The sequence below is a fragment of the Silurus meridionalis genome, chromosome 21 (genome assembly GCF_014805685.1).
Source record: "Silurus meridionalis isolate SWU-2019-XX chromosome 21, ASM1480568v1, whole genome shotgun sequence".
In the NCBI taxonomy this organism is placed as follows: Eukaryota; Metazoa; Chordata; class Actinopteri; order Siluriformes; family Siluridae; genus Silurus; species Silurus meridionalis.
The window spans coordinates 5,066,760-5,094,413 of record NC_060904.1 but is presented as its reverse complement, the minus strand read 5'-3'; the positions used below and the strand labels follow the sequence as shown (position 1 = coordinate 5,094,413).

Below are 27,654 nucleotides of genomic sequence, written 5' to 3'. Positions count from 1 at the left end.
ACAAACCAAGTGATCTCAGACCCCTTAAAAGGACCCAGAAGCGAACCGTACTCAGACCACCTCCGGAGGTGGTCTGAGTACGGTTCGTTTGTGGGTCCGTTGTGGTTCGATTTGTTTGTGACATGTGAAAGCAATGTGGTCCCGGTCCGCTTTGCATTTCGTTTCGCCAAATGTCCCTGGAGGCTTGCCATACCTGCAGCCGTGTTCCGTCACTGCTGAAACACAAAACTTTTTGACATGGCAGGTCGGAGTCGTGTGGTCTTATGAAGAGAGCTGTGCACTTCTTAATATTTGTAAAGAGGATGGCATTAAACGCCAACTATTCACAATACATAAAAACATAAAAGTATTTCTTCTGTTTTCTCAAAAACTGAAGGAAAGGGGCTACAACAGAACAGCACCACAATGTCACGTACAAGTGAAAAAACTACGACAGAAGTACATAAACACACGTGATAAAATTTCACACAATTCTGGGTTCTGAGTTCTTATGAGGTTGAGGTGTGAACACGAAAGGGTCTGAGATCACTTCAATACTGAAGAGGACCAAAAAGAGAACTGGGTTCTCTTTTGAGTCTTTTTTATTGTGAACACGAAAGGGACTGAGTTCACATTTGCTTAGATCACTTTTTGGTTCACTTTAAGTGAACTGGGTTTGGTTCTTTTAAAACGAACTAGGTGTGAAAACACCCTAACAGATAGAAGGAACACAACTTGGAGAACAATGAGGACCTCTATTGGTGAAAACACAAAATAATCAAGAATCCTGACAGAAAAATGCAAAATGCTGTCAGTAGAATGTATTAAAATATTTTTGTATTTCATTTAAACGTAATATGTATTATTTACGCTTACTGAAATGTAGTGAGCTTAGTATTACTTTTGTCATTGTTCTTTGGGGGGGAAAAGCTCTGGTTCTCTCAGTTCTCTATTTTTTTATCAGTTGTTGTTGAACTGTTGTCCCATCCAGAGGTGGGAAGTAACGAAGTACAAATACTTCATTGCTGTATTTAAGTAGATATTTTCTGGTATCAGTTCTTCACTCATTACATTTTTTACACAACTATCTGTACTTTCTACTTCTACATTTTCAAACCAGCCTCAGATCATTTAGTTGTAGTATATTTGATGACATTATCAATATTTTTTCTTCTCACTGTGCCGTTTTCAGCCCATCAACCTATTTCTTGTCATTGTGTGGCTTTTTCAACCACCCACTGGTTCATTTCACTTGTGGTATCATTTCCTGGCTCTCACACACCACAGGCAACAATAAGTATGGGGTTAACATGGATGAGACAGAGGGAGTCAGTGATGTAAACATGACTGAGAACTGAGACTTTCCTGATCACCTAAACATCATCTTTTCTCTGTTTGTTTTCTATATGGTGGTTGTTCAACCTGAATACATTCATTAAATAGCAATATTCGAAATTCTTTTGTATTAATATATTAATATGTTGTGAGGTCCAGTTACCAGCATGACAATAAAACAGGTGGTAGTCGAGTACATTAAGTACACTTCAGAACCCAAACTTCTTTACTTTAAATTGAGTAAAAAAGTGTAGTCAGCACTTCAACTTTTACCAGAGGCTTTTAAAACATGAGTATCTGTACTTCTACTTGAGTGAAGGATGTGTGTATGTCTTTCTTTTGCCATCTCTGGATTTATCAAAAATGATTAATGAAATTGTTCAAAACAATGATGTTAAATTGAATCAGATAGAAGGAAAGTTTGTTGGAGTAAATCTATGGTTTTTGTGTGTTAACGCACAGCGACTATAAAGGCTGGTCGTGTTTACATCACGCTGCTGCTGAAGGATACACACAAACAATGATTATCCTGCTGGCAGCAAACATCAAACTGCTGGACAACACAGATGAAGAAGGGGTATGATATATATAAAAAATAAAAAAGTAAAAATATACAATACAACTACAAAAAAATCTATTAAAATATTTATCTTTAACTTTGGGGTGACTTTTGGAACTGTGCCACCTCTGTGCCACTAAACTATCCCTGTACAGGACACGGCTCTGCACGTAGCCGCACGTGAAGGTCATGTTGCAGCTGTAAAGCTCTTACTGAACCAAGGAGCTGAAATCCTGCTCAATAATAATCATGCATCTTTCTTCCACGAAGCCGTGCGCAATGGGAAAAAAGATGTTGCTAACACTGCTATTGAGCATGAGAGGTGAGAAAACACACACACACACATGCATACATACAATATATATATATGGGGGTTCAAGCTCAAATCTGACCTTAACCCTATTACTACACAATATTACTATTACTACACAATATGGACAAAAGTATTGGGACATCTGACTTTTCCAGGCGTATGTGGTTCTTCGGATTTGTCTTCGGATGTGGTGAATGTAGATTTGAACCATGAGAGCCAAACCATGAAGATATGGTTTTCATGGATTGGAATTGAAGCGGTCTCTGACCTCAACCCTGTTGAACGCCTTTGAGATTAAATGAAACGCTGACTGCACCAAAGGCCTCCTGACCTCACCTACATCCGTACCTGACTTTAGCCTTTAATTGGCTGAATGAACACAAATCTCTAGAAGCACACTCCAAAATCTAGTGAAGCATCTTTCCAAAAGAATGGTAGTTATTATAACAGCAAATGGGGACTAAATGTCAAATGGGATGTTCAAAAAGCTCATATAAATCTTACAGTTAGGTGTCCACAAACTTTTGTCCATATAGTGTTATTAAGGTTGGCATTATTAATTTAATTGCAAGATTTTTGAATATGAGTAACTTTACAGCATTAGTGTTCGTGTAACATTTGGATGCAATGCATTGGCTCTGAATACAGCTTTTATATAGACATTTAGTTGTAATGTATTTATTTTCTGTTTTGAGTGACTTCATTCTTTTTTATGTATGTTAAATTTACAATAAAAAAACATTTAATTTGCCATTATGAAGGACTTTGTCATTGACTTACAGATTTGAAGGATTCATACACGTCTATTCGTGAAATTGTTATTGTTTAATGGCAGGTCAGAAGAGATTATACTTCAGTTTAAAATGGGCTACAGTCGCTGTGGTGTGCTGGATTTAATAGAGTTTCTGCCTGAATCAACAAAGGTGTGTGTTGTGTTTTTTTGTTTTTTTCTCCAAATACTTTACAGTGGGTTTATAAACCTCAAGTTCAGTTGTATTTTTTTTTTTATATATTTCACCAGTAATTGATAGATCAGAAGACAGACAGACAGACAGACAGACAGACAGACAGACAGACAGACAGACAGATAGATAGATAGATAGATAGATAGATAGATAGATAGATAGATAGATAGATAGATAGATAGATAGATAGATAGGTAGGTTCCAGTTATGATTTTTCTGTTGTTACTGCTTATTATATACTGTATATAGTGTTATTGTATATACTATAGAAACTAGGCTTTGAAGAACAGTTTATCCTATAAAATGTTAAATGCATGTGGCTATTAAATACCATTAGTTTTTCCCTGACCTCTGCTGGAGAGAAGAGAACTCCACATGTGCAGCTGTAATTCTTTTAAAACCATTTCCAGAATACATAAATACAGTATAAATACATATATTAGCCCAGTTTGTTGATTCCCATTGTGGGCTCATCTCGTAGACCATCTTCTAAATCAGTCAACCAGCTAATATACTGTTTTGTAGATGGTAAGTGATGACAGAACCTGATGTGGAGATATTTGGAGACACAATAAGAGAAGAAATAGATTTTTTCAATGTTTTTTTTAACAATTATTTCTTTTGCAACATGTAGCATCTACTGGATCAGTGTATGACTGAATCAGAGCATGACCCAAACAGCACTGCCTACCATGTAAGTATTAAAAGTGTGTGTGTGTGTGTGTGTGTGTGTGTGTGTGTGTGTGTGTGTATATATACATATAAATACATCGACCAGGCATAAATTTATGACCACTTTCCTAATATTGTGTTGGTCTCCTTTTGCTGCCAAAATAGGCCTGACTCAGTCCCAATCATTAACAGCATTATTTTAGTACTGGGATACTCAATGATGAAGAATGGACCACACAAATTTAATGAACAAACAGGAAACTAAGACTAACAGGACTCAATGGGAACAATGGGAGACTAATGAGGGACACAGGGACAAAACAGGGAAACACAAAGTAAAGAAAAAAAACAAGGATTCCCCAAATCCTTACAGATAATATTTGTTATTGAAGTGATCTTTCAGTTATTTTAATGTTTTGGCTGATCAGTGAATAAAACACATCAGGTAAACTGAAAAACCTTAAAATAATACACATTCTTCTCTAAATCATATATTTTTTATTACATCACTATGTTTTTATTGTTTTATTATTAGCATTAAAGTCAATATTATTTATGGCTTCAACATCAGTAATAATAAGGTTATGTTTGCAGATCACATACAATTTCCAGTGGCTTCAGGCTCCAGTAAGCGTACAGAAATCATCTCAAATGGACAAAGCGGTGTATATTCAGCCTCTGGCTGCTCTAAATGTGAGTAGCAAACAGCCCACAGGCTATTATTACTGTCACTGGTGGCCACTACGGCTTCTGGTTCGCTCATCATCCACACCTATAGCTGTATTCCTGTGAAACTGCTCTGTGATTCCTATTCACAAGTCAGTATAAAAAGCAACCAGACAAAGAGAATATTCTGAATGTAAATGTGAGATATTTGTTGTCTAAACATTAGCAGTTTATATCAATAGTGTTAAATTACATTTTTTTTAATAAATATCTAGTAAATCTTTAAAAATAAATACACGATTTGGAATTGAATAATGGCAGTGGCAGACAGTATCTGTACTTTACTGAAGTATTTCCATTTGGGAAGACTTTTACTTTAACATCTCTACATTTCAAAGTCAATTTTTACTCAATTACATTAATTAAAATCAGTCCTTTTGATTTGAGTGGATAAAAACCTACTGGCCAATCACGCAGCAAGCCACCAATCAGGTTCGAGAGCGAGCTCTGTTTTGAACTTGTTTTGATTGCTGTTTAATAGTATCTACTTTTTTTTGACTCCTGACTTGAACTTGCCACAACACCCGTGTCCTCATTTGTGCGATTTTCTGAAAATAGTTGTTCATGATGTTGGGCTTATGATCATTTTATTAGATATCAATTCCTGTTTGACTACATTGATAGATTGATGTGCCAGGAGTAACATTTAAAGTCTTTTCACATAAACTGAGTTAAAAAAGCAACAGTCTTGTGACAAAAAATTATAATAGGAACATTAAAGCCGTAATAAGGTTCCCTGGTGGTCTAGTGGTTAGGATGCTGCGCTCTCACCGCTGCGGCCCGGGTTCGATCCCCGGTCAGGGAACCAACCCCAGCCATTAGGGTTGCACAAGCCTTAGTGCCGGTCCCAAGCCCGGATAAATGGGGAGGGTTGTGTTAGGAAGGGCATCCAGCATAAAAACATGTGCCAAATCAAACATGTGGATGGTCCGCTGTGGCAACCCCTAATGGGAGAAGCTGAAAGAAAGTTATAGTCGTAATAAATCGTAGCACTTGGATACTTAAGCCCATTTGAAGGCGAATACTTTTGTACTTTTACTCAAGTGAAAGTTTTAAGGGGCACTTTTACTTTTACTGGAGTCATATTTTACAGAGTGAATCTCAACTTTACCTCAGTACATGGTTTGTGTTATAATTTTCATATGTATTGTGTTGTGTTTTTTATGATTATGATTATGATTTATGCAGGCAATGGTTCAGTACAACCGGCTTGAGCTGCTTACACACCCTGTGTGCCAGAAATACTTAGAGATGAAATGGTAAGCAAACAGCCCAATAAATACACACGTCTATCATTTTTACAGTAATTAAATGTTTGTTTGCTTGTGTGTTTGCATTTTTTTATTTTCTGCCCCTTATTGAGCCTACTTAGTCTTTATACACTTTACACACAGATTCCGAATGAGCTTTGACAATGAATTTCCCAAAAACAGTTCCACCTCTACAGGCAGTAAAAAAACACATTTAAAAAGCTTCTTTCATGCTTCTGACATCCTGTGTGTTGCAGTATTTGTAATAGATACTGCTGTCATGTATTCATCTTTCAGTCATCTTCTGACCTGTGTCCAGGTTACTACATAACAGTGACATTTATATATCAAGTTAGTTCAGCTGACCTCAGGTGACCTGTCCTCCAAATCCATTCCCTCATTCTCTTGGCATGTATGCTACAAGCATTTTTCACAGAACACTTTAAAGCTCAATTCGTTAGCTTCAAGTCAGCTCGTGTTTCCCTTTTCTGCTTACCTTTTGGTAAAAAGTAGACCCCATATCAAGGGTTTCTATCCAGATATGATCAGAAGACATAACAGCATTTCCTTCCCAATCAATCCAGTTACTATATCTCACCAGAGATAGTTCAAACTTGTTCATTTACCTAGTTGTATTAGGCCTCGAGGCTAATGGTGCTAACGGGTGCTCTTCTGACCACATGCTTTACCACGTCTACAATTGCATCATGTACAGCAAGTGAACAAAGCAAACATGTGAAACACTCTGAAACTGGGCAAATCTGCCACAGAGACATTTGACATGACACGTTTGACATATGGCGATGCAGCAACGAGATGTTCGAGGTATTTTGAGAGGCACACACACTTCAAGAGAGGAGGAACGTAACTGGAAGACAACGTGAGATCAGGAAGCTCAAACTCAAGCCCCGAAAATGTCTAAACCATTCAGCAACTTGTGAATGATTACTGTCGGAGAACAATTCACATGATCTCACTTCTGTGCTCACTTTGCTCGCCAAATTTGACTTTGCCCTCTTCCCAAAGATGAAGCTCCAGCTCAAAGGTTGTCGTTTTGACACCATTGCGGAGATCTGGTGCGAATCGCAGAAGGAAGTAGATTTTCAGGACATATTCAAGAAGTGGCAGGAATGCTGGGTGTGCTGTATTGCTGTGCAAGAAGGACTATTTTGATGGTGATATTGTGTAAATGTAGATAAATAAAGTACCTTCTGGTAAACAGAGCTGGTCTTGAAACATTTTGATACCACCTTGTAAGTGTGGATCAGTCCTACACTTGTTTTCATGTTCCCATCAAACTTTAAACGCAGACCATTTAAAGCCGGAGTAATCAAGCCAAGAGAGCAATTACTCTCTCCTTGGCACCAGAGGTGTTCAAGATGTATACAAGTAGCCTAAAAAGCACTTTTGTTATTTATGGTGAGTTCCTGTAAGCTGCAGAAGTTGCATGAGTGGCCTTTTAGCCTACATCTAGACACAAAATACCATGCACATAAATATCTCCCAGCAGAAAGAGTACAAACACTAGTTTTCTGGAGATATAGGACAATACTAACTCAAGGAGTTCAGTTAGGGGTGGTGCCCCTCAGGAGAATAATCATGGATGCCTCCCGTTGAGCAGAGTGTGTGCTTGGCAATAAGCTTTTGAGGAAAAGATGGCTGTATTGCAAATACTTTACTTTACTTTAATTAGTTACCTGGAGAGAAGGTGAATGAAAGTAAGACAGAGTATATGTGTGTGAATGAGAGGAAGGGCAGTGGCATAATGCAGAGAGAAGAGGTGGAGGAGTTCAGGTACCTGGGGTCAACAATGCAAAGTAAAGTGTGTTAGAGAAGTGAAGAAAAGAGTGCAGGCAGGGTGGAGTGGGTGGAGAAGAGTGATAGCAGAAGTGATTTGTGATAGAAGAGTATCTGCAAATGTGAAAGGGAAAGTTTATAGGACTGTGGTGAGACCTGCGATGTTGTAGGGTTTAGAGACAGTGGCATTGAGTAAAAGACAGGAGGTGGAGCTGGAGGTAGCAGAGCTGAAGATGTTAAGGTTTATGTTGGGAGTGACGAGGATGGACAGGATTAGAAATGAGTTTATTAGAGGGACAGCACATGTAGGACATTTTGGAGAAAAGGTGAGGAAAGGTGAGATTGAGTTGGTTTGGACATGTGCAGAGGAGGGACACGGGGTATATCGGTAGGAGAATGCTGAGGATGGAGCCAACAGGAAGGAGGAAAAGAGGAAGGCCAAGAAGGAGGTTTATGGATGTGGTGAGGGCAGACGTGCATGTAGTTGGTTTGAAAGAGGCAGATGTAGTGTACAGTGGGGGTGTGGAGACGGATGATCCTCTGTGGCGACCCCTAATGGGAGAAGCCGAAAGAAGAAGAAGTTACTTAATCATACATCAAGTAATTTAAGTGACCAAATGTATTAGTGGTACTGTACTTTTTTTATTTCTGTCTTTTATACTGTTTTTTTTTCCTCACAGGAAAGCTTATGGAAGTAAAGCTCATTTGCTCAATCTGGCCGTGTACCTGTTAGGCCTTTTGCCTCTCACGTATCTTGTCATCAACCTAAAACCTTCACAAATCAAGACAGCAAATGGCACGGTCTTCAAAATGGAGCCCATACCCTTCCGTAAAGTATGCTAAGCTATACATTCCCAAATGCTAGTGTTTACAAGAATATCTCTGAATATCATTTTGTGGTCAAAGAGAAAGCTCTTGTCACTTGTGAATAGGAGGCTACACATACTAGCTCTAGCTGTATGCTACAGATTATACAGCTAACTCATTCTTTCTTTCTCTTTTTCTTTCTCTCTCTTTTTTAAATTCTTTTTTGGGGCTCAGCAAAGCTATTTAATTTCAGTGTCCATGCTGATGGTCCTTGTCATGAACATTTATGCCATTTGCAAAGAGGTGATACAACTGGTACAACAGGTAAGGCAAAAACCACTGTTTTACAGAAGCAATTGTTAAAATTAGTAAGATTTTTTGACTATCTATTTTCAAACAGCAGAGTAACTCAGCTTTAGGTCATTAACAAAGTAGGTAATATTAAAATTGATTACTCAACTAGTTTGTTAGCAAGCTGGTTAATAAGCAGTTATGTGTAATAAGGGAATGTGTTTCCTGGATTAGGATTATATCAACCTGTTAACAAGTAAGGTCAAGTCTTTATATTTCCTTGATGTTACAAAGCAGTTTTGCAGACGGCCTTCCAAATATTCAGAGAGGTAAAGGTGAAGGTGTTACAGCCATTATGGGCTTTAAAAGGGAAGCAAAAATGTACAGAAATGTATCATATACAGTGCATACACTATCAAATGATTTATTCATATCTATTTTGTACTCACTTTAACCAACAGCGAATGAGTTACTTTTTCGACTCCTCAAACGTATCGGATTGGGCAACAGCCATTTCCTCTCTTGCTTTCATTATTCCAATGTTCTTCGGTGTGGAAGGGAATCTGCATTGGCAGGCTGGAGCTTTGGCAATTTTATTTGCCTGGATGAACTTTCTGCTTTTTTTACAGAGGTAAAATAGCCATTAGAATTATTTGTTATGCATACCACCCCATAACCCCACCCTTCACTATACTTGCACCCTTTACTATAAACCACGTCTTACTATTACCCCCATCTTTCACTATAACCCCACCCCTTACAATAACCCTATGCTTCACTATAACCCTACTCTTCTCTGTAACCAAACCTTTCACCATAATGCCAGCACTTTCAGTAACCCTATGCCTCGCTATCACCCCACCCTTTACTAAAACCCCAAACTTTACAATGGCCACATCCTTCACAGTAGCCTTACCCTTCAGTATAACCTCACGATTCACTACAACCCCATTCTTCAGTATAACCTCACCCTTTATTATAACCTCAATATTCACTATAACCTCGCCATTCACTACAACCCCATTTTCTGTATAACCCCACCCTTCACTATAACCTCACCATTCACTACAACCCCACTCTTCAGTATAACCCCACTCTTCACTATAACCTCACCATTCACTACAACCCCACTCTTCACTATAACCTCACCATTCATTACAAAATCACTCTTTACTAAAACCTCACCCTTTATTATAACCTCAGTATTCACTATAACCTCACCATTCACTACAACCCCACTCTTTAGTATAACCTCACCATTCACTACAACCCCACTCTTTATTACCTCACCCTTCACTTCAACCCCACTCTTCACTATAACCTCACTCTTCATTATAACCTCACTATTCACTATAACCTCACCGTTCATTATTACCCCACTCTCCACTATAACCTCACCCTTCATTATAACTTCACCGTTCATTATAACCTTACTATTCACTATAACCTCACCCTTCATTATAACCTCACCATTCATTATAACCCCACTCTCCCCTATAACCTCCTCCTTCATTATAACCTCACCCTCAACTAAAACCTCACCATTCACTACAACATCACTTTTCAGTATAACCCCACCCCTCACTATAACCTACTATTGACTATAAACCCACCCCTCTCTATAACCCCACCCTTAACAATCATTATGCATTCCATTTACCTTGGACTTAAGAAGTTATGACCATATTCAACCACCAACATGCTTGCCAACTGTAAAGACTGATATTTTTCTAGTCAAACTGTATGCAAAAAACTGCATACATTTAATAATCATAATAATAATCATAATAATATACATTTTATTTAAAGGTGTCTTACATGACACTTAAGGACAGCTTACATACAATAAAAACAAATAACATTTTAAAATAATGGACACTATACAAAAAAAATTTACAAATAAAATGTAAATGATATGCCTGCGTGAAAAGATGGGTTTTCAGTTGAGATATGAAAATAGAGACAGAATCGCTGTTGCGGATATCAAGAGGAAATACGTTCCACAGGTATGGGTCAGCATAGATAAAAGCTCGAGATTCTGAAGCAAATACTAGGATTTTGACGTTTACTTTGTTTCCTTCTTATTTGGATTGATACCATATTTAGTGTTAGCAATTATTTTGCCATTTAAATTTCACATTACTGGGCAATTCCTATTTTGTTACAGCTCGAGGAGTGTGTTTTTTTGTTTTTTTTGTATCAATGTGTAAATGTGTTTCTTCATTCCATACAGGTTTGACCGTTTTGGTATTTATGTTGTCATGTTTGGAGAAATCACAAGGACACTCATCATCGTCCTTGTCCTTTTCATCTTCCTGTTGCTGGCGTTTGGATTGTCCTTTCATGCGCTGATGCTACATCGTGTATGTTGTAATATTAATGTGTTAATTTCATTTTAAATGTCCTTTTTCCCGCATGAAATCAAAATTACATGTGTCTCTAATGAAATTATACAATCGTTAACTAAAAATCAATTCTATTACAAGAATTTTTGTATGTTTTCATTTTCCCCGCTAGGGCGAGTTCAACTCGATTGGTCTGTCGTTGGCGCAAACGTTTGTGATGACGGTTGGAGAGCTGAATTACGAAACCTCATTTCTGGAAGCATACAATCACAGAACTCTGGCTTTTCCGTTAATCACCTACTTTGTTTTTGTGTCCTTCGTCCTACTCATGCCAATCCTTCTCATGAACCTGATGGTATGAGAATCCAATTTATTGATGCATTTCATTTATTTGATATTGAAATCCTGTGTGAAAACAGCATTAAATTCCTCAAGGCTCTGGTTCTTCAATTTATAAGTTCTGTCAGATTGTATATTTTGGAAACCTGTAGTGACCAAATGAAGAAAAGTGAAGTGCTCTGTAAGGGTTTGAGTAATATTATAAAACAGCCACAGAATAAATACTAAATAAAATAAATACTAAAATGTTGACAGATTTGCTTTTAGCACAGTCACACAAAACCCATGAGTTAAAAAAGTGGATGGAAAAGTAAAGAATGATGTTAAACCATAGGCAAAGGATAGGATCAAAAATCTAGATAATCTTCAGTGGTCTATAGTTCACTTCTAACTCATGGATTTCCTCGTTGTTTTCATCTCCATAACATCACTCTTGTGCTGAGTTTATATTATACCATTTATTCGAAGATGCTTTAATATAAATTTCTGTTTCATTGAAGAGATTTTTGCCATTAATTTGTAATTATTGTGTTCATTTGCTCATGGTTTAGATTGGTTTGGCAGTGGGGGACATCGCTGAGGTTCAAAGAAACGCAGCACTGAAGAGGATCGCCATGCAGGTGATTAATTACAACCATTTTAAACCATCTATCTCAAGATGCTAGCATTTTTCCCTTTCTTAAATGTTTCACTCATTTTTACACAGATTAATCTTCATACCACACTGGAAGAAAAATTGCCATATTGGTTTATGAAGCGAGTCGACAAACATAGAATCACGATCTACCCGAACAAGAATTGTGCCAAGTTTAAGGTCAGCAATTTCATCATCTCTATGTCATATGTTAGAAAGCAGAGAATATATTAGTCAAAAAATATATATTTATTGGTTTAAATAAGCTCTACTGTAAAATGCATCTGCCTGTATTACTGTATTTGTAACCGAAAAGTACTAATATAACATAAGTGCTAATTTAATCTGTGGCATATTCAATTTATTTGTACCTTTGTGTTATACAGTATGACGTTTTTGCATAGTGAATATTCTTTAAATGCAGGGAATGATGGAGCAGTTCTTTTGGGTTGTTAATCCAGAGGGCAAAGTGCGCACTCGTTTAGACACTCACGTGTCACACTCAAATCCAATGGAGACAGAAATGATCAAGCAGAAAAACAGGTAAAGGTTTCATTATTCTTGTTGGATATTACAACATCTGGGTAAACGTTCTCATTTTATTTTGTTTTTAAAGGGTACTTTGGCAAGCAAATTACCCAAATTACCCCCCACCCCCCGACACACACTCATATATAGCGAAAACATCTTACTTAATTTTCTCTCTCAGAGGGATCACAGATACTCTTTTTTGCATTTCTCAAGGATCCTAAATGCCTTTTCTATATTAAATGGCCTCACTGCCTTACTTAAAACACACACACACACACACACACACACACACACACACACACACACACACCCTGCCCCTCCTTTGCTCATTTCAAGGCCCCTCTTTTATTCCAATCCCATCCACACACCCTATATTCAGTCACTCATTCCGATTCCTCATTCCTCTGTCACTTTCCCTCACACACTTTCCCACATAGCCCAATTCCCTATTTATTTCATTCACCTTTTTATTCATCTAATACCCTAATAGTAGTGCCCTATCCCTTTTCACTTATCTCAATTTTCCTTTAATCTTAATACACTTTTAATCCCAAACCCTTTCCTCACATTCTCATCCGTTTGCATTCATCTAGAATCCTCATTCATCTTAATCCTATCCCTCAGTGAACCAACCCCTCGCAGTATATATTCTAACCTCTTCTACACACATTACAATCCATAAGCCTATACCTTATTAGTTAATAATGCAGATACTATGAAATCAGTTCCATTCTTATTAATGCGCTGATGCTTATTTTTTATTTGTTTGGTTCAAAGGCTGAAGCAGATTTCTTCTGCATTGGAAAAACAAGACGTTTTGTTGAAACTCATCATACAGAAAATGGAAATCACAACAGAGGCCGACGACAAAGACGGACCTGACGATTTTAGGTCCATCACCAGAGCAAAAGTACATAAATCCCGCTGGGTTCCTCTGATGCAAGCTCTCGGGGTCGGGAAGTCACATTCGACATGCTAATGGTGGTGTAGAGATTAATGTAATGCCAGATATACTTTATCTTACATTGAAAATCTAAGTGATTATCAAGAAAATATACTATTTAGTAGAATTTAGTATCAAGTAATATTGTATATTGAGTATGTAGCATTAAATCATTGTGTATTCTTTAAAATTACACTGTTAATAGTAATAGAATTTATCTATTTAAATTGAGGGGAAATAAATACTTAGACACTTTAGCTGTTGTTATTTGGTATGTATTAATAGATACTGTATGTAATTTGGAGCATTGTACACACATTTAATTTAAGTTTTTTTAAGTTATTTTATATTGCTATTTAAATTTTTTATGGTTCTACTAGTAAGTGAGCATCATCATCTGGGCATTTCATAAACAAGTTAAAATCCAATAAAAACAGCAGTAATGTTTTTGCTTATGTGTCTAAGTGGGGCCTACAAAGCCCTGATATCGATCAAGTTTGAAAATGATGCACTTTTTTTTTACATTTTTAAGGTTCTTATAAGGAAATAACGCTCTCAGTGTGGACTTCTGAGCTTTGGGACCAATAGAAAACAAGTTTGTCTTCATGTCTACCAAATTTCTGGAGATAATGTTTATTTTTAGGTCACAGACATGCAGCTATACATGTCAGGGATCCTTCATTTCTACAGGATCCTTAATTTTATTATAGCTATGGGTTATGATTAGAAATACACATACATATTTGTTCATATTTGTGTTTTTATTTATTTTAAGTTCAAAATATATACAGATTCAGTATATTCACTAAAAGTAGATTAAATAACAAAAGACAAAAATGTCTATCTGATTATTTCTTTTCACTGCACTGATCACTTTAAAGTGTACCTCACAAAACATTTTTATTGGATTTTTTTTTTTTTACATACACTATATGGAAAGACGTATTGGGACACCTGAATTTTCCAACCATTTCAAGTTCTTTCCCAAACTGTTACAGCAAAGTTGGAGGAACACAATTGAACTGGAAGTCTTTGGATTGCAGTAGAATGAAATTTTCTCTTCACTTGAACTAGGAGGCTCAAACTTGTTCCATCATGACAGTGACCACTGTACACAACACCAGCTCCATAGTGATATGAACCTATAAACATAGGATGAAATTCTGACCTCAAAACAACTGAAGACCTTTTGGGTAAATTGCAATGCCACAACAAAATCTAGTGGAACGTCTTCCAAAAGAGTGGAGGTTCTTATAATAGCAAACGGGGGCTAAATTTGGAATGGGATGTTTAAAAAGCATTGACGTGTCATATAGTTAAAAGTCTTTTCATATTGTGTACAAAGATATAGGTATGAACACTATGAGCTCAAAAAAGGGTTCAGACTCGAGCCTGAAAAAGGATTTTAATTAACTTCGTGAATTATTTACAAACGCACTCTGGAGATTTGCAGGAAACTAATTTCAGTGACATATATTCAGACACACCTCTCTTTCACACACTTACGCACATTTCTATTGGTCATTCTTTCACATTACACTCCAAAATAACATTTCCCTTAATAATGAACATGAACACTATTACAATGGTTTATATTATTCAGCTTTACCATTTCAATATGGTTTTTTTTAAAGCTGTTTTCTCTCACAGGGAGACAAAAAGCAACAACATTATCATTATAATTTTTATCACTATTATTACTATAAGTGATGCAATAATGTCATCGTGAGTAACTTTATCACGAGAGCAGGTTTCAGCCGGAATCCCAGAGTTTTGCAATTAAAGTAAAAAGATCTCTAGTGTGCGTATTATACATTACTGAGCTTGTGTGTTGCCCTGTTGTTGGGTTTTTTTGTGCAGTTTTATTCTTTTGGCCAGCAGAAAAAACTATTTTTCAAAACACACAGCAAACTCGCAGCCAGGTCACTTTTCCTCCATCTTCTCTTCTGGCCTCCATTCGTTCGCCCGGTCTCTGTCTTTATCCAGCAGGTGAGTGTGCCTGTGCTCCCACAAGCGAATTGCACCATCCCACTGCAGGGGAAAAAAGACATCAAAACTTCAAACTTATCAACTGGCTAAAGCAACCAAGAGACCAAAAGTAACTGAAGAAGCTGGAGAAACTTTATGGTAAATTTAAGCTACATTTCCAGGACCTTTCTATAGGAACTTTATTTGGGGAATTGGGAAATATAAGTTGGAAACTTTTTAAAAAATGTATTGAAATTATGAAAGGTTATTAGAAACTTAAAGAAAATTTACATAAACTGGATCATATACAGACATAAATAAAATTTTGTTTTGTCATCACCTGACGCATGCAAATTAATACATTTTTAAAATGACTTTTTTGACTTTGATTTAATTATTAGCATTTTGTCGCACGATCGCGTAAACACACAACACAAGTAAGTTTTAAACATAAATGCGTGCGATTATGTAATTTGGGCATTTTTTACATTATTTTTGGGTGCAGGATTGAAGAGATTATTAGTGTTATGCTCTAGAGGAGTGCACGGTGCATTAGGGGGCGTGGCCTCAGTAGCCCTGCAGTAAGTGTGCTGTGTGCATGTGATTGATATATGTGCAGGTAGAAATTCAACTGAAATTGCATTCAAACTGTTTGTGTGTTTGTTTTTTACAAGCTAGCCTGCAATATTGTAAATTCACAATTTATCCCACAATTAACTCCCATGGAAGGTTTCTAGTCTTAAAAATTCCCTAGTCACAAAGCTATGCATTATACAAAAAAGTATCTAATAGGTAGCCTTTTTTTTTATTCTCAGCAGGAATCTTTAGTCTGATGTGACTTTTTAGCTCCACAATGATTCATGGGAAGGGTAGCATTGGATTGCGGGAATGTGTCTAGAAAACCTGCTATTCCGTACACAAGACTGAGGTTCACCTTCCACTAGGTGGGACCTAAATATCAAAGCTCAGCCCACAAACCAATTCAGACAGATACTTGAAATTTGCCTAGAAGAATGAGCAAAACTTTGAGGATCCACATGTTCACAGTGAATACAAAAATATTCCAGAAGACGTAAAGCTGAATAGTAGCAAATAGAGTCCAAACAAGCACTGACACATATTGGGCAAAAAGTCTCTCAATCGTTGTCAATCATCAAATGTTCGGATTCAATCCAAAAATATTTAAACCTTTTATACCTACAAGGAAAAGGGACACTTATGCAGGGAACCGGAATACCAATATAATCTGTGGTGGCTCTGTAGTTCTACCACTGATAAATATTTAAATAAATAAGGGCATCAGGATTAGGGTTGCAAAATTCTGGGAATTTTTAAGACCATAAACTTTTAATGAGATTTAACAGGAATATATGGGAAATTAGGGATTTACAAAATTACACAATAGCCTATAACAGGCAACTTAGATGTAGCTGCAAAAAAAAGGATAATCTCTGGTACAACAGATTTAATTCAGTTTCAGTTAAATTTACTGAGGCCACGCCCCCTACATGCACTGTGCCTCCCTCAATAACATAACACACATTATTTCTTCACTCCTGCACACAAAATAATGTAAAATAAAATAATTTAAATGTACATCTTGGTAAGTATTTATCTAAATGATATAAATATCACGTACATTTGTTACATTTTAACAATTTAATGTATACATTTTAGGGCTGCAACTAACGATTATTTTGATAATCGATTAATCGAACGATTATTTTCGTTTGTTTTCCCGGTAAATCGGATTTTTTTAACAATGTTTTGCTCATAATTTAGACATTTTAAAGCTCGTAGTGGCTGCTTGTTGATAAGTGAACGGGGGATTTCTCCTTTGAACAAATTCACTCATGCTGGGTTGTTTCTTTCTGTAAAAAACAAAAAAAACAAAAAAAAAAAACATTTGAGTATGCAAAGTATAAATCGTGCAAAACATCTATTGTTTTTGATGATAATTGCAGATGGCAAGTAGACAACCATGCTTTAAAAAAAGGCATTTTGTTTAATTTGTAAATACAAACGCATCTAAAATATAATTCATTTAATGTTGTAAAATAATTCAACGATATCTGCATAAATTAAATATACAAACGTTGAAAACAAGAATGTCGTGAAGTCGCAGTAAATCATTTTAAAAACAGTTACAGGTGTAGTAGACAAACGCTATAAAAACAGAATGGAATGAAGAAAAGCAACAAGCTAACAGACTCAATTAAAAAAAATAAAAATCAATGCATTTCTGTACAAATGCATAATAATCTGCTGAAAACCACAACAGTGTCTAAAACTAGAATCGTTCACTGCTGCGGTTATTTGCTGCTTTTAGATTTAGTGTTTGTTCGCACCGTTTTAATTGAATCTTGAAATTTAATTGACTCGCGAGCATCAGGTCGCGCAATCGGCTCGTGGCGACATAGTGACGGTCGCTCGCGAGCCGATTGCGCGACCTGATGCTCGCGAGTCACGACAGAACAGATCCAGTGCGACCGTCCTGAAGTTACAAACAGTTCACACAATAGCAGTTCATTAAACGACACCATTTACACATGATGAGGATTTGACAGTTTCTGCTCACCGTGCTGATGTTTCGCCTTCATCCGTGACTCCAGTGCGTTTTCTTTTCCTGCTGCCGGTTGACATATTTTTGCAAGCTGCCGTCACGTTAAGCCGTAACTTGAGCAGCGCAACTACTCGATAAAGGTATACGCTGACAACGAATTTCATTATCCATTATTATCGATTTTATCACTTAGTTGTTGCAGCCCTAATTAAATGAATAAATATTTATATAAAATTCTTATTATTTAAATTTTTAAATCATTTAATAATTGAATGTATTAAATTAATTAATTTATGCCATACATTTATTACATTCATTTACAACTTCCTTGTGCTGTGCATAAGCAACAAAATTATACTAACAATTAAATCAAAGCCAAATGTCTTTTTGTCTTATTTTGCCAAACAAACAAAATGTTTACATTAATATTTGCATATGGTACAGTTCACATAAATTCTAAATAAGTCCAATAAGTACCGCAAATTCCTATACATTCCTGGTAAGTTTCCAACTTGGAATTTTCCCAAAAAAGTTTCACAAATCTTTTTCTAAACCGTGCTTTCAAGATCGTTAACAGCAGCATGCGAAATCGTTTTCCTGCTGATATCGTGGCTCAACACTCACAGAGCTGCTAATGATGTTATCCTGGTACGGATGCCAGCTGACATCTCTCACGCACGCCTCGTGCCCGGTCAGCCTGGACACAACCTGGCCCGTCAGCACGTCATAAACTACCAAAGAAGAGGAGAAGACGGTCAAGAGAAAAATAGGCCAAGCTTCTGTCTGCTGAAATAAGGATTTGTTGTCTCACTGATGATTTTCCCGGTCGAGCAGCCGCTGTAGATGAACTTCTGCCCTGTGCTGAACTCGGGGGAGAAACGGCAGCGGATGAGCGTGTGAAGAACGCCGTGACCTCGATATGTCATCACGGATGTATCACCGGTCAGTTTGTGCCTCTTTAAAGCTGTGTGCGGAGAAAGAATGCTGTTATAGCACCACCATATGGTTAACTACAGTATTTCGACTTACCTGGGCGTTAGTGGGGACTGATTCTTTAATAGGTATATTAAATATTTATTTATTAATACGTTTAGTAATTAATTGTTTGGTAATTAATTACTAATCATATTAATAAATAAATATTTAATGAGGAAATATTTCCTCATTTGCTGCCTTTAGAGGTGGTTTATGAAACGGCAACCGATCCCCGATTACAGGGTCTATTTGAAAACTGTTAATAATCTATCCATTCATTTATTTATGCCACGTGATAAACAACATCAAATAGCATCAAGTTCAAAAATAAGTGTAGTTGTTGTAGGTAACCCTATGTTGTTTTAATTTGCCTGCATTAATGACCTAATTGTTTGTTTGTGGCTTTAAATGTGTATGAACTATTTTTATTAGAAAAAAAATTATAAATGAAGAACAAAAATATATATAAATCCTGCAGTTCATCGAGTCCCAACCGTCATGTCTTTATTCCCACTAGAGGGCGTGAATTCACCACGCGAATTTCTTGCCAGAAACAACGCGATTCTAGCGAGATTCGCAGAAATTGCTTGATACGCTTCAAAAGAAGACTTTCAGTTCACATTCCAGAAGTGGCAGGAACGTTTCGAAACTTTTTGATGCCACCTCGTAGACACACAGAGACACCAAAACACCTACATACACACCTCTCTGTGGGACCTGCTGCCAGCGATAGTCCCAGTTCTGCTGTGTGACGGCGAGTCTGGATGCAGCGAGGCCTTCTTTGGGAGAAAACTTCCTCACATCCCATAGCTTAATCGTCTGATCCTTTGAATTACTGATCAGATACCGAGCATCACCCTGCGAACATATATAGGCACATTACAGCCCAAAATAGAGGTCTTTCTTCACCAGAATTCAGCAGAAAGCTACATGAAGCAAAATGAAGTGGAAATAAAAATATTTATTATGTGCACAGATCAGGTGGTCAGAATGTTATGCCTGGTCAGTGTACACTATATGGAGAAAGGTTTGTGGACACCTGAACAAGATTCCACATTCAGTCCCCATTTATAATAACCTCCATTCTTTCAGGAAGATGTTTCTAGATTTTGGAATGTGCTTGTAGATATTTGTGCTCATTCAGCCACTAAAAGTGTAAAGTCTGAGGTAGGTGAGGTGAAAAGGCCTGGAGTGCAGTCAGCATTTCATTTCATCTCAAAGGTGTTCAACAGGGTTCTGATTAGAGACCTCTTCAATTCCAATCCATGGAAACCATATCTTCATGGTTGGGCTCTCATGGTTTAAATAAACATCCAAAGAACCACATATTTCCGGAAAAATCTGATGTCCCAATACTTTTGTCCATATTGTGTAGCGTGTAGTGTGTGTTTTAAGTGTTTGTGTGTTCGACACCTTGCTGTGTATGAAAGTGATTCCGTCTCGGTGTCCTGCCAACACCCCGACTGGTTGAGGTGAGTGTTCTCTTAGTGTGCGTCTGTCCCACACTTTACACAGCGCGTCATCGCTGCCCGAGAACAGCAGCTGAGACGAGACGTCGGCAAACGCCACGGCATTCACGTCATCCTCGTGAGCGTCGATCTGAAATCCACACACACACACACACACACACGGTAAACAACGTGCAGTCAGAGCGGGATACGAGAGCGTGTGACGACGCAAACCGTGTGGTTGAGGTTCCTTACTTTCAAAGTTCTTTTGTTCAGCTCGCGGTCAAATACATACAAACAGCCGTCGTTCGCTCTGTCGCAAAGAAACAAAAACACACACTCAAATCGATGGCGTTTTCAAGGAATAGCAATTTCGCATAGTTGTTGATGCATGGATGATCCGCTGTGGCGACCCCTAATGGGAGAAGCCAAAAGAAGACCTAATTTTGAGGTAAATTTTTTTTTTTTAAAGGCTAGCCTTTTTTTTTTTTACCCTTAATTAACACAAATTTAGTTTCTTCTTATAACATTTAAATATAAGTAGGCAATATTTAACAAAAACACATTAAGTGTATTTGATTTAAAACTATTGTTTGCCAATTTATTATTATTTATCTCTGTACTTTTGAGAGTCAGTAACAGCTGGAACCAAATTCCTTGTGTGTGTTAACACACTTGGCCCATAAACCTGATTCTGATGAAGTTCTGAGGTAACAAGTTTCCAATCAAGGTTTTCGCTTTAACTCATTCAGTAGATCCACAAATTTCCTCCAGCGTTAATTTCAGGAGGTGCACATATGATTCCCGGACAACAGGAAATACTAATGAGTGGTATAATTTATACCGCTAGAGATGCTAGACCTAAAACCTGCGCATAATTATGTGAATATAAAGGTGAATCCACAGACCCGCCTAGAACTTCTCTGCTGTCCATTGAGGCTGTGAGCGAGAAAACGCAGAACCTTCTTTCGTCTGGACTGAAGGAGAAAACAGACATGAGTTTAAAATCACACACAAGCTCATGCATTTTTCACTTTATCATACAGCACAGGGACATGCAGTTCAAGACACGAGTTGAGAAATAAGCAGTTCAAGACATGAGTCGTTATATAATGCATAATTTAATTCCTGTTTTTCTTAGATTTTGTTATAATCCATCTCTACTTTGTAATTCCTTCATATGGTGCACATCGCCTGTACTTTCTCCTGCACTCGAAGCTCCTGTCTTCAAGTCAAACTAATAAAGTAATTTGGTAATAAAGCTTTTTCTGATTCTGATTAAGGCAAATATTAGCATGTCAAATAAGCATAGCGCTAGTTAGTGTGATGACATCATCATCGTCATCACCATGGTTACTAGTCAATCCTACAAATGAAGCATGCAGACATAACAGAAATGTTACTTTAATTGAAATCTAATTTTGAATATGAATGATGATCAATGAATGAAGCTTGTACTTCACATGCTGGCAAAGATCACCACTACACTCCATGAACAAAAGTTGGTGGACACCTGACCATAAGACTCCCATGTGCATTCTGAACATCCCATTCCCCATTTCTTCACTCTGTTGGGTAGGTGTTCCACCAAAGTCTACTGCTCTTTGTGCTACAAGGACGTCAGGTACTGATGTAAGTAAGGTGAGGAGGCTTGGGTGTTTCAATTCATCCCAAAAATGTTCAATAGCACTGAGGTCAAAGTTTAGGAGATCTTCCACTCAAACTTATGTAAACCATATCTTCATGGAGCTGTAGACAGGGGCATTGACATGCTGAAACACGTTTGGGTTCAAGTGAAGGGAAATTTGAGCTTTAATAAAAATGTGCGCTCAACTTAGTGGTAACAGTTTGGGGAAGAACGACATATGGGTGGAAATGTCAGGTGTCCAAATACTTTTGACTACTTTGTAGAGTATGATGCTCTGCACACAAACATTTTTTAAACACTGAAAATAAAGTAAGAACAATTACACAGAGGCACTGAGCGAAAGCATCTCGCATCAATTGAAAAAAATTTGTATAGATCATGTTTTTGTTCATTTTACTTTTATTATTCTTTTTTTATATTTTTTTTTAGAGCACCAGCACAGTGTGCATTTTTATGACACATCAGATTCCATAATACTTATAATAGCAACCCATAATACTTAAACATTATTCTTCTGATTCTAAAGAATTGCTCCTAGAGCTTTGCCAGCATGTTCGGTACAAGTTCATCTCCCAGGTCATGGGGCATGATGGAGAATGATGGTTCTTATGATCGTGTGTGTAATCCACAGGTAGAGGAAGTGTGCAGGTGATGGATTACCTGCGTCTTAAAGCTATAATGAACTATGTGGGAGACACTAACTTGAGTTCCAGAGCGGTGTGCGTTTCACTCTCGCCATCTATATTGCACACATGGACTAGACAAGGGGAAATACACAACAGGGTTAATGAATAAAGAAAGACAGAAGGATTATAATGAAATAAAAAAAAATAAAAAAAAAAGATAAATGTATACAGAAGAAAAAACATTATTGAAGCAATTGGGTAATCAATCGACTGTGATTATGGACAGGTTCAGTTTGTATGCATGTCTGTGACTCATGTCTGAGATGTGTCTGTCAGGCAATCTGAGAAGGGTCTGTCTATCCTCAGGTATATCCGCCTTCCTGGCTCAGATGTGTCTGTCAATGTTTCAGCCCTGTCTGTCTCTGTCTGTCTGTCTGTCTGTCTGTCTGTCTGTCTGTCTGTCTGTCTGTCTGTCTGTCTGTCTGTCTGTCTGTATCATCCTTTGGTCACAAACATTTGCTTGTCTGTCTCAGGTAACTATGTCTATTTTTTCGATTGTGCATCTACCTGTGTATGCCCAAGTATATATGCCTGCCTGTCTCAGATGTGTGTGTCTGTCTGTCTCAAGCATGTCCATCTGTCTGACCTGTGTCTCTTGCCAGTTGGTCTCAGGTAACTATGTCTTCTGTTTCAGGTGCATTTACCTGTTTCAAGCTGGTCTGTCTGCTCTAATTAGGTGTGTCTGTCTACCTCTGTCTCCAGCATGTCCATCATCAAGTATATCTGCCTGCCCATCTCAAATGTGCCTGTCTGTTTCAGACATGTTTGTCTGTCTCAATGACATATTTTAATCACAGACATCTGTCTTAAGCAAGTCTGTCAGTCTGTCTCAGGTGTGTCCATCTACCCGTCTAAAGCATGTCCGTCTACCCATTTACCTGTCTCAGACATCTCGTTCTTAATATCTTAAGCATGTTCATTTGTCTCTCACATGTATCTCTCCATCTGTCTGGCTTAGAAGTGTCTGTGACATGTCTAGGTTTTTTTTTTTTTTACACACGTCTGTTGTCTACTGCTACTCTGTTTGTTTGCTAGTTTTAAGGTGTGTCTTGATTTCTCAGGAATGTCCGTCTTCAAGTGTATACATCTTTCTGACTGACTTTCTGCACAGCGAACATGCAAGTGTGAGTCTTACTGAAATCAGACCAGCTGGAGTAGAGAACAGAGCGCGAATCAGGCGTGAAACACACGTCTAACACACTCCAGCCTACGTCTCGGGCCTTCATGGTGCGCTTCAGGTGGAATCTACCACGACTGGTGTCGTACAGCCGAATATTCTGATCTACACACACACAAAACACCACACATACACAGTTACAGATCTGAATAATGTGTTTTATGGTTTTCTGATAAATCTACGGTATCAAGCATCTACGGTATCACCTTGACAAGCAGTGAGGAAAAGGTTTCCATCTTCGCTGTACACGCCGCAAAACGCCTTCTGCTGATAGGTGTCTTTGTGGGCTACATGGTTGGGCAGGAAACTGCAAACACACAGCAAGAAGTGACCAAACGGACAAAAATATGGCTTCAGCAAGGATCTTTTGTACGTCACATCTCACTTACATTTCAAACAATCAAAGGTACAAGTGTGTGTGTGTGTGTGTGTGTGTGTGTGTCTGTAAAACTCACTGTGAGCGAATACGGCTGCATTCCCCATGAGAGAAACCAGACCCACGACAGCGACCCTGTTCCCGCTGCAAAACACACACACACACACAGTTACGCATAAACTATAAAACCCCTGATATATCCTATAGTGTACTGTACACTGCATTTTACAAGCAAACACAACACTATTACTCATCTATTAAGCCCAGAACCACAGATAAATGTATGTGTGAATGTGCTAGGTGCTTAACACGTCTCTGACCTGATTAAGCATGTGTGTGAAGCTGTGCTGCTTTTTCAGGTGTGAGGACGCTGTGGCTAATAGGATCTGAGTGCGGATCTCGCTGCGGTCCAGCTCCTGAGTGTCTGGATGTGAATCCACTGTAACAAGCATATGCAATGTCATTCTGTATGACACAATATAAAGATTTTCTCAATGCTCTTTACCTTCATTTTGGGATTCAGAGACATATTAATATTAATAACACAATATACAATACAGACATTCTACCCATTTTAATGAGACAAAGGCAATATTTCTCAGAAATATTAATATTATGGTCATCTTTTTTTCACACATATACATATAGTTTGTCGTGTATATACCCTCATAACAGAGTCATGCTCAATTCTGAATTATGACTGGTCAAAAGGTGTCTACTGTATGTACTGTAGACTGGTTTTACTGGTACTGTGCTACAATAAAATGCAGATAGTTTTCCCTCATTTGTGAATTTGAGAGAATATTAACCACCGCTTATATACTTGTTATGACACGACGGAAAACACGAACTTACTTGTCTCATGAACACGGCAAAAAAAAAGCATGAATATTAAGTATTGCGAAATGCTCAGTTTGGAACACTTTGGGGGCATTTTGATAGCCAGACAGATCTTCAGGGTTAATGTATATAGAGTATAAAATATAATTTAGAGTAGTCATGACAACTGCATCACACCAACCAGCCGTTGACGTATTTCCAAAAACTTGTGTTAATGTTTTATTTTGTATTTCTAGTCCTGATGATCAGCCTATGCCCAGGAAAACCATTCCGACATTAAATAAGCCTAAGAAAAAAAAACAAAGCCTGCGAAGATGATGTAATCTTTAAACCAGATTACCAGGAGGATCGTAGCGATGTCCTAGCCGTCCCTCCCATGCTCCATCGCTGTCCTCGTCCGAATCCGATATGGACTGGACAAGCTGTAACCCTGTCGCTCCACTGCCATGGACCAGCCTCACCTGGCCCCTGCAAGACAAACAACACTAAAAGATCTGTCTGAGACACACACACACCGTGTGCATATGATTAGGTCTCCGAGGGTGAAACACTCCTCCTGTGACCACCAACACCACGTTTATTATAAGTCACCTCCTCAGCAGGTACGCCAGCACTTGCGCTAGATCAACGTCCTCCTCAGATGCCGACGCTCTCTCGGTTCCCCTGCGGGTCCTCTGGGTCGTAGTAGCCTGGTTTTGGTTCGATTCGGGTTCTGACTGGTCCGGGTTTCCGCTTGAGCCGCGACCGGACATGCCAGAACTGGACTGGGAGCCCATAGACCGAGCACCTGGAGGACAGATGGAATGAGGAACGTGACAAACGTGAACTATAAAGCAAATATTAGAGAAATATCATCCAGTTTTCCAAATGCTCACCAGACAAATGATGATTCAAATGAGCAGAAATCCTACCTGGGGTAGTAAAAGTTTTTTTTTACCTCCAGGCAGCAATTATGATCCAAATGCATATGCAATATGTATCATGAATATAAAATTGTCAACATTTTTTATCAGGACAGACAGGATGGATCACTGAATTCACACTCATGCAAATGATCCACCAGACATTTGGAATAAAAGAAAGCATGCTAACCGCAGAGCTGTTACTAGTTGATCAGGAATGGTGTCTGTATTGTTTGTTTGTTTATTGGCTGCAACCTGGAAATGCGTCTTCTTGTTTACAAAGGCCAGTCCGTGGGTTATTTCTGACCCTTTTCTGCACTTGATCTGCTTTTCGGCAGCGATCCGTAGTTGAAGGCAACCTGCCTGCTCCTTCTCCGATTGCCCTGAGACACGGCTCCTGCTTCTCTCGCTCAGATGTCCGCTGTCAACTGCGCTGTCTCAGCTCCAGCCGAGTCCGGGAAACGCCATGTTGTTTACGGAGCGCAGTAGAACACTCTGCTCTTCTGGCAGCTTTATCGCGACACCGCAGCTATCGCGAGAACACGCGAGATTTGGGAAAGGAGCCTTTTTTGATGTTGTTGTTGTTTTTTGTTTTAATAGTGTTTAAAAATAAATGTATTTTTTTTAATCGGGATACAAAAAGCATATCTCTAGAATAACGGATCGGTGGAATATTTAATAAATTGCTTACTATTTGACTTTTGGTTTGACTTTCACGTCAAACGAGTTCCACGACATTCTGGTATCAGCTGTTCTGGCGAAAACAAAATGTCACGTGACCACTTGTGCTCCAAATAAAGTGTTGCACTGTTAGAGAGAGAGAGAGAGAGAGAGAGAGAGAGAGAGAGTCACGTGACTTTTTCAAGCTTCCAGTTGCACATGAAAATAGAAAAAAAGCAAAATAAAAAAATAAATAAAAAAGACTAAAGGTATAAAGATTTTGCACGTTTTTTTATTAAGAAAGAAAAAAAAAGAGAAAGCAATATGCACATAAAACCATAAAAAAGAAAAGCACTTTGTTTGGTCACGTGAGTTTTCTGACTCCAAATAGCGTGTTATTCCTAAAAAAAAAACAAAAAAAAACAGAACTTTATTTTTATTATTTATTTTTTTAAACAGTCACGTGCTAAAATAAACGGTTGTACTTTAAAATAATAATAATAATAATAATAATAATAATAATAATAAAATAATAAAATAAAAAAGTACAACGCTTTATTTGGTGACGTTTCTTCTCCAAACAAAAAGTTAATGTAAAAATAAATAAGTAAATAAATATTTATTTAAAAATGTACAACAGTTTATTTGGAGGGGAAAAAAGTCACTTGAATTTTTCTTTTTTATAAAACATTACAATAATTACATTACATTAATCTGAATGTTTTTGCATTTCAAATAAAATTTGAATGAGATTTTTTTTTTTTATGCAAAGACATTAAGATTGATGTTTCACAGATGTTGATATAATAACACTTGTAATTTATGTCTTGTGCCTTTGTCTACTCACTTTATGTTCTTATCTGATTTCATAGGCTGCTTGTCATCCCCGGTTTGATCCCATGCTCAGATTACTGCCTGTGTCGAG

General features: G+C 37.7%; 2 protein-coding genes across 4 annotated transcripts in view; one reads left to right on the top strand and one right to left on the bottom strand.

Annotated features, from left to right (window-relative positions):
* Positions 1 to 15,380, top strand: part of trpa1b (transient receptor potential cation channel, subfamily A, member 1b) — a 28,068-nt gene extending 12,688 nt beyond the window's left edge. The window contains exons 14-28 of the mRNA XM_046833558.1: positions 1,777 to 1,891; positions 2,029 to 2,195; positions 3,022 to 3,109; positions 3,786 to 3,845; positions 4,418 to 4,516; positions 5,738 to 5,808; positions 8,277 to 8,430; positions 8,638 to 8,727; positions 9,156 to 9,325; positions 10,928 to 11,057; positions 11,212 to 11,394; positions 11,930 to 11,998; positions 12,085 to 12,192; positions 12,437 to 12,555; positions 13,321 to 15,380. Coding sequence (XP_046689514.1) covers positions 1,777 to 1,891; positions 2,029 to 2,195; positions 3,022 to 3,109; positions 3,786 to 3,845; positions 4,418 to 4,516; positions 5,738 to 5,808; positions 8,277 to 8,430; positions 8,638 to 8,727; positions 9,156 to 9,325; positions 10,928 to 11,057; positions 11,212 to 11,394; positions 11,930 to 11,998; positions 12,085 to 12,192; positions 12,437 to 12,555; positions 13,321 to 13,522 — 1,825 coding nt within the window. The 3' untranslated portion in view covers positions 13,523 to 15,380. The remainder of the gene's footprint in view (positions 1 to 1,776; positions 1,892 to 2,028; positions 2,196 to 3,021; positions 3,110 to 3,785; positions 3,846 to 4,417; positions 4,517 to 5,737; positions 5,809 to 8,276; positions 8,431 to 8,637; positions 8,728 to 9,155; positions 9,326 to 10,927; positions 11,058 to 11,211; positions 11,395 to 11,929; positions 11,999 to 12,084; positions 12,193 to 12,436; positions 12,556 to 13,320) is intronic.
* Positions 14,873 to 26,882, bottom strand: dcaf11 (ddb1 and cul4 associated factor 11). 3 transcript variants are annotated; one of them, XM_046833556.1, is made up of 16 exons: positions 26,260 to 26,743; positions 26,043 to 26,078; positions 25,759 to 25,954; positions 25,508 to 25,635; positions 24,648 to 24,766; positions 24,407 to 24,471; positions 24,158 to 24,258; positions 23,910 to 24,056; positions 22,791 to 22,845; positions 21,349 to 21,417; positions 20,696 to 20,753; positions 20,406 to 20,591; positions 19,697 to 19,850; positions 18,829 to 18,981; positions 18,642 to 18,748; positions 14,873 to 15,517 (listed from the first exon to the last, which is right to left on the bottom strand). In XM_046833556.1, the coding sequence occupies exons 3-16, from the start codon at positions 25,941 to 25,943 to the stop codon at positions 15,410 to 15,412; spliced, it is 1,635 nt and encodes a 544-aa protein (XP_046689512.1). In that variant the 5' UTR covers positions 25,944 to 25,954; positions 26,043 to 26,078; positions 26,260 to 26,743; the 3' UTR covers positions 14,873 to 15,409. The 3 variants fall into 3 exon arrangements, with proteins under 3 accessions (XP_046689512.1, XP_046689513.1, XP_046689511.1); XM_046833557.1 differs by lacking the exons at positions 26,043 to 26,078; positions 26,260 to 26,743 and adding an exon at positions 26,761 to 26,882; XM_046833555.1 differs by lacking the exon at positions 26,043 to 26,078.
* Positions 26,883 to 27,654: the final 772 nt, after the last annotated feature.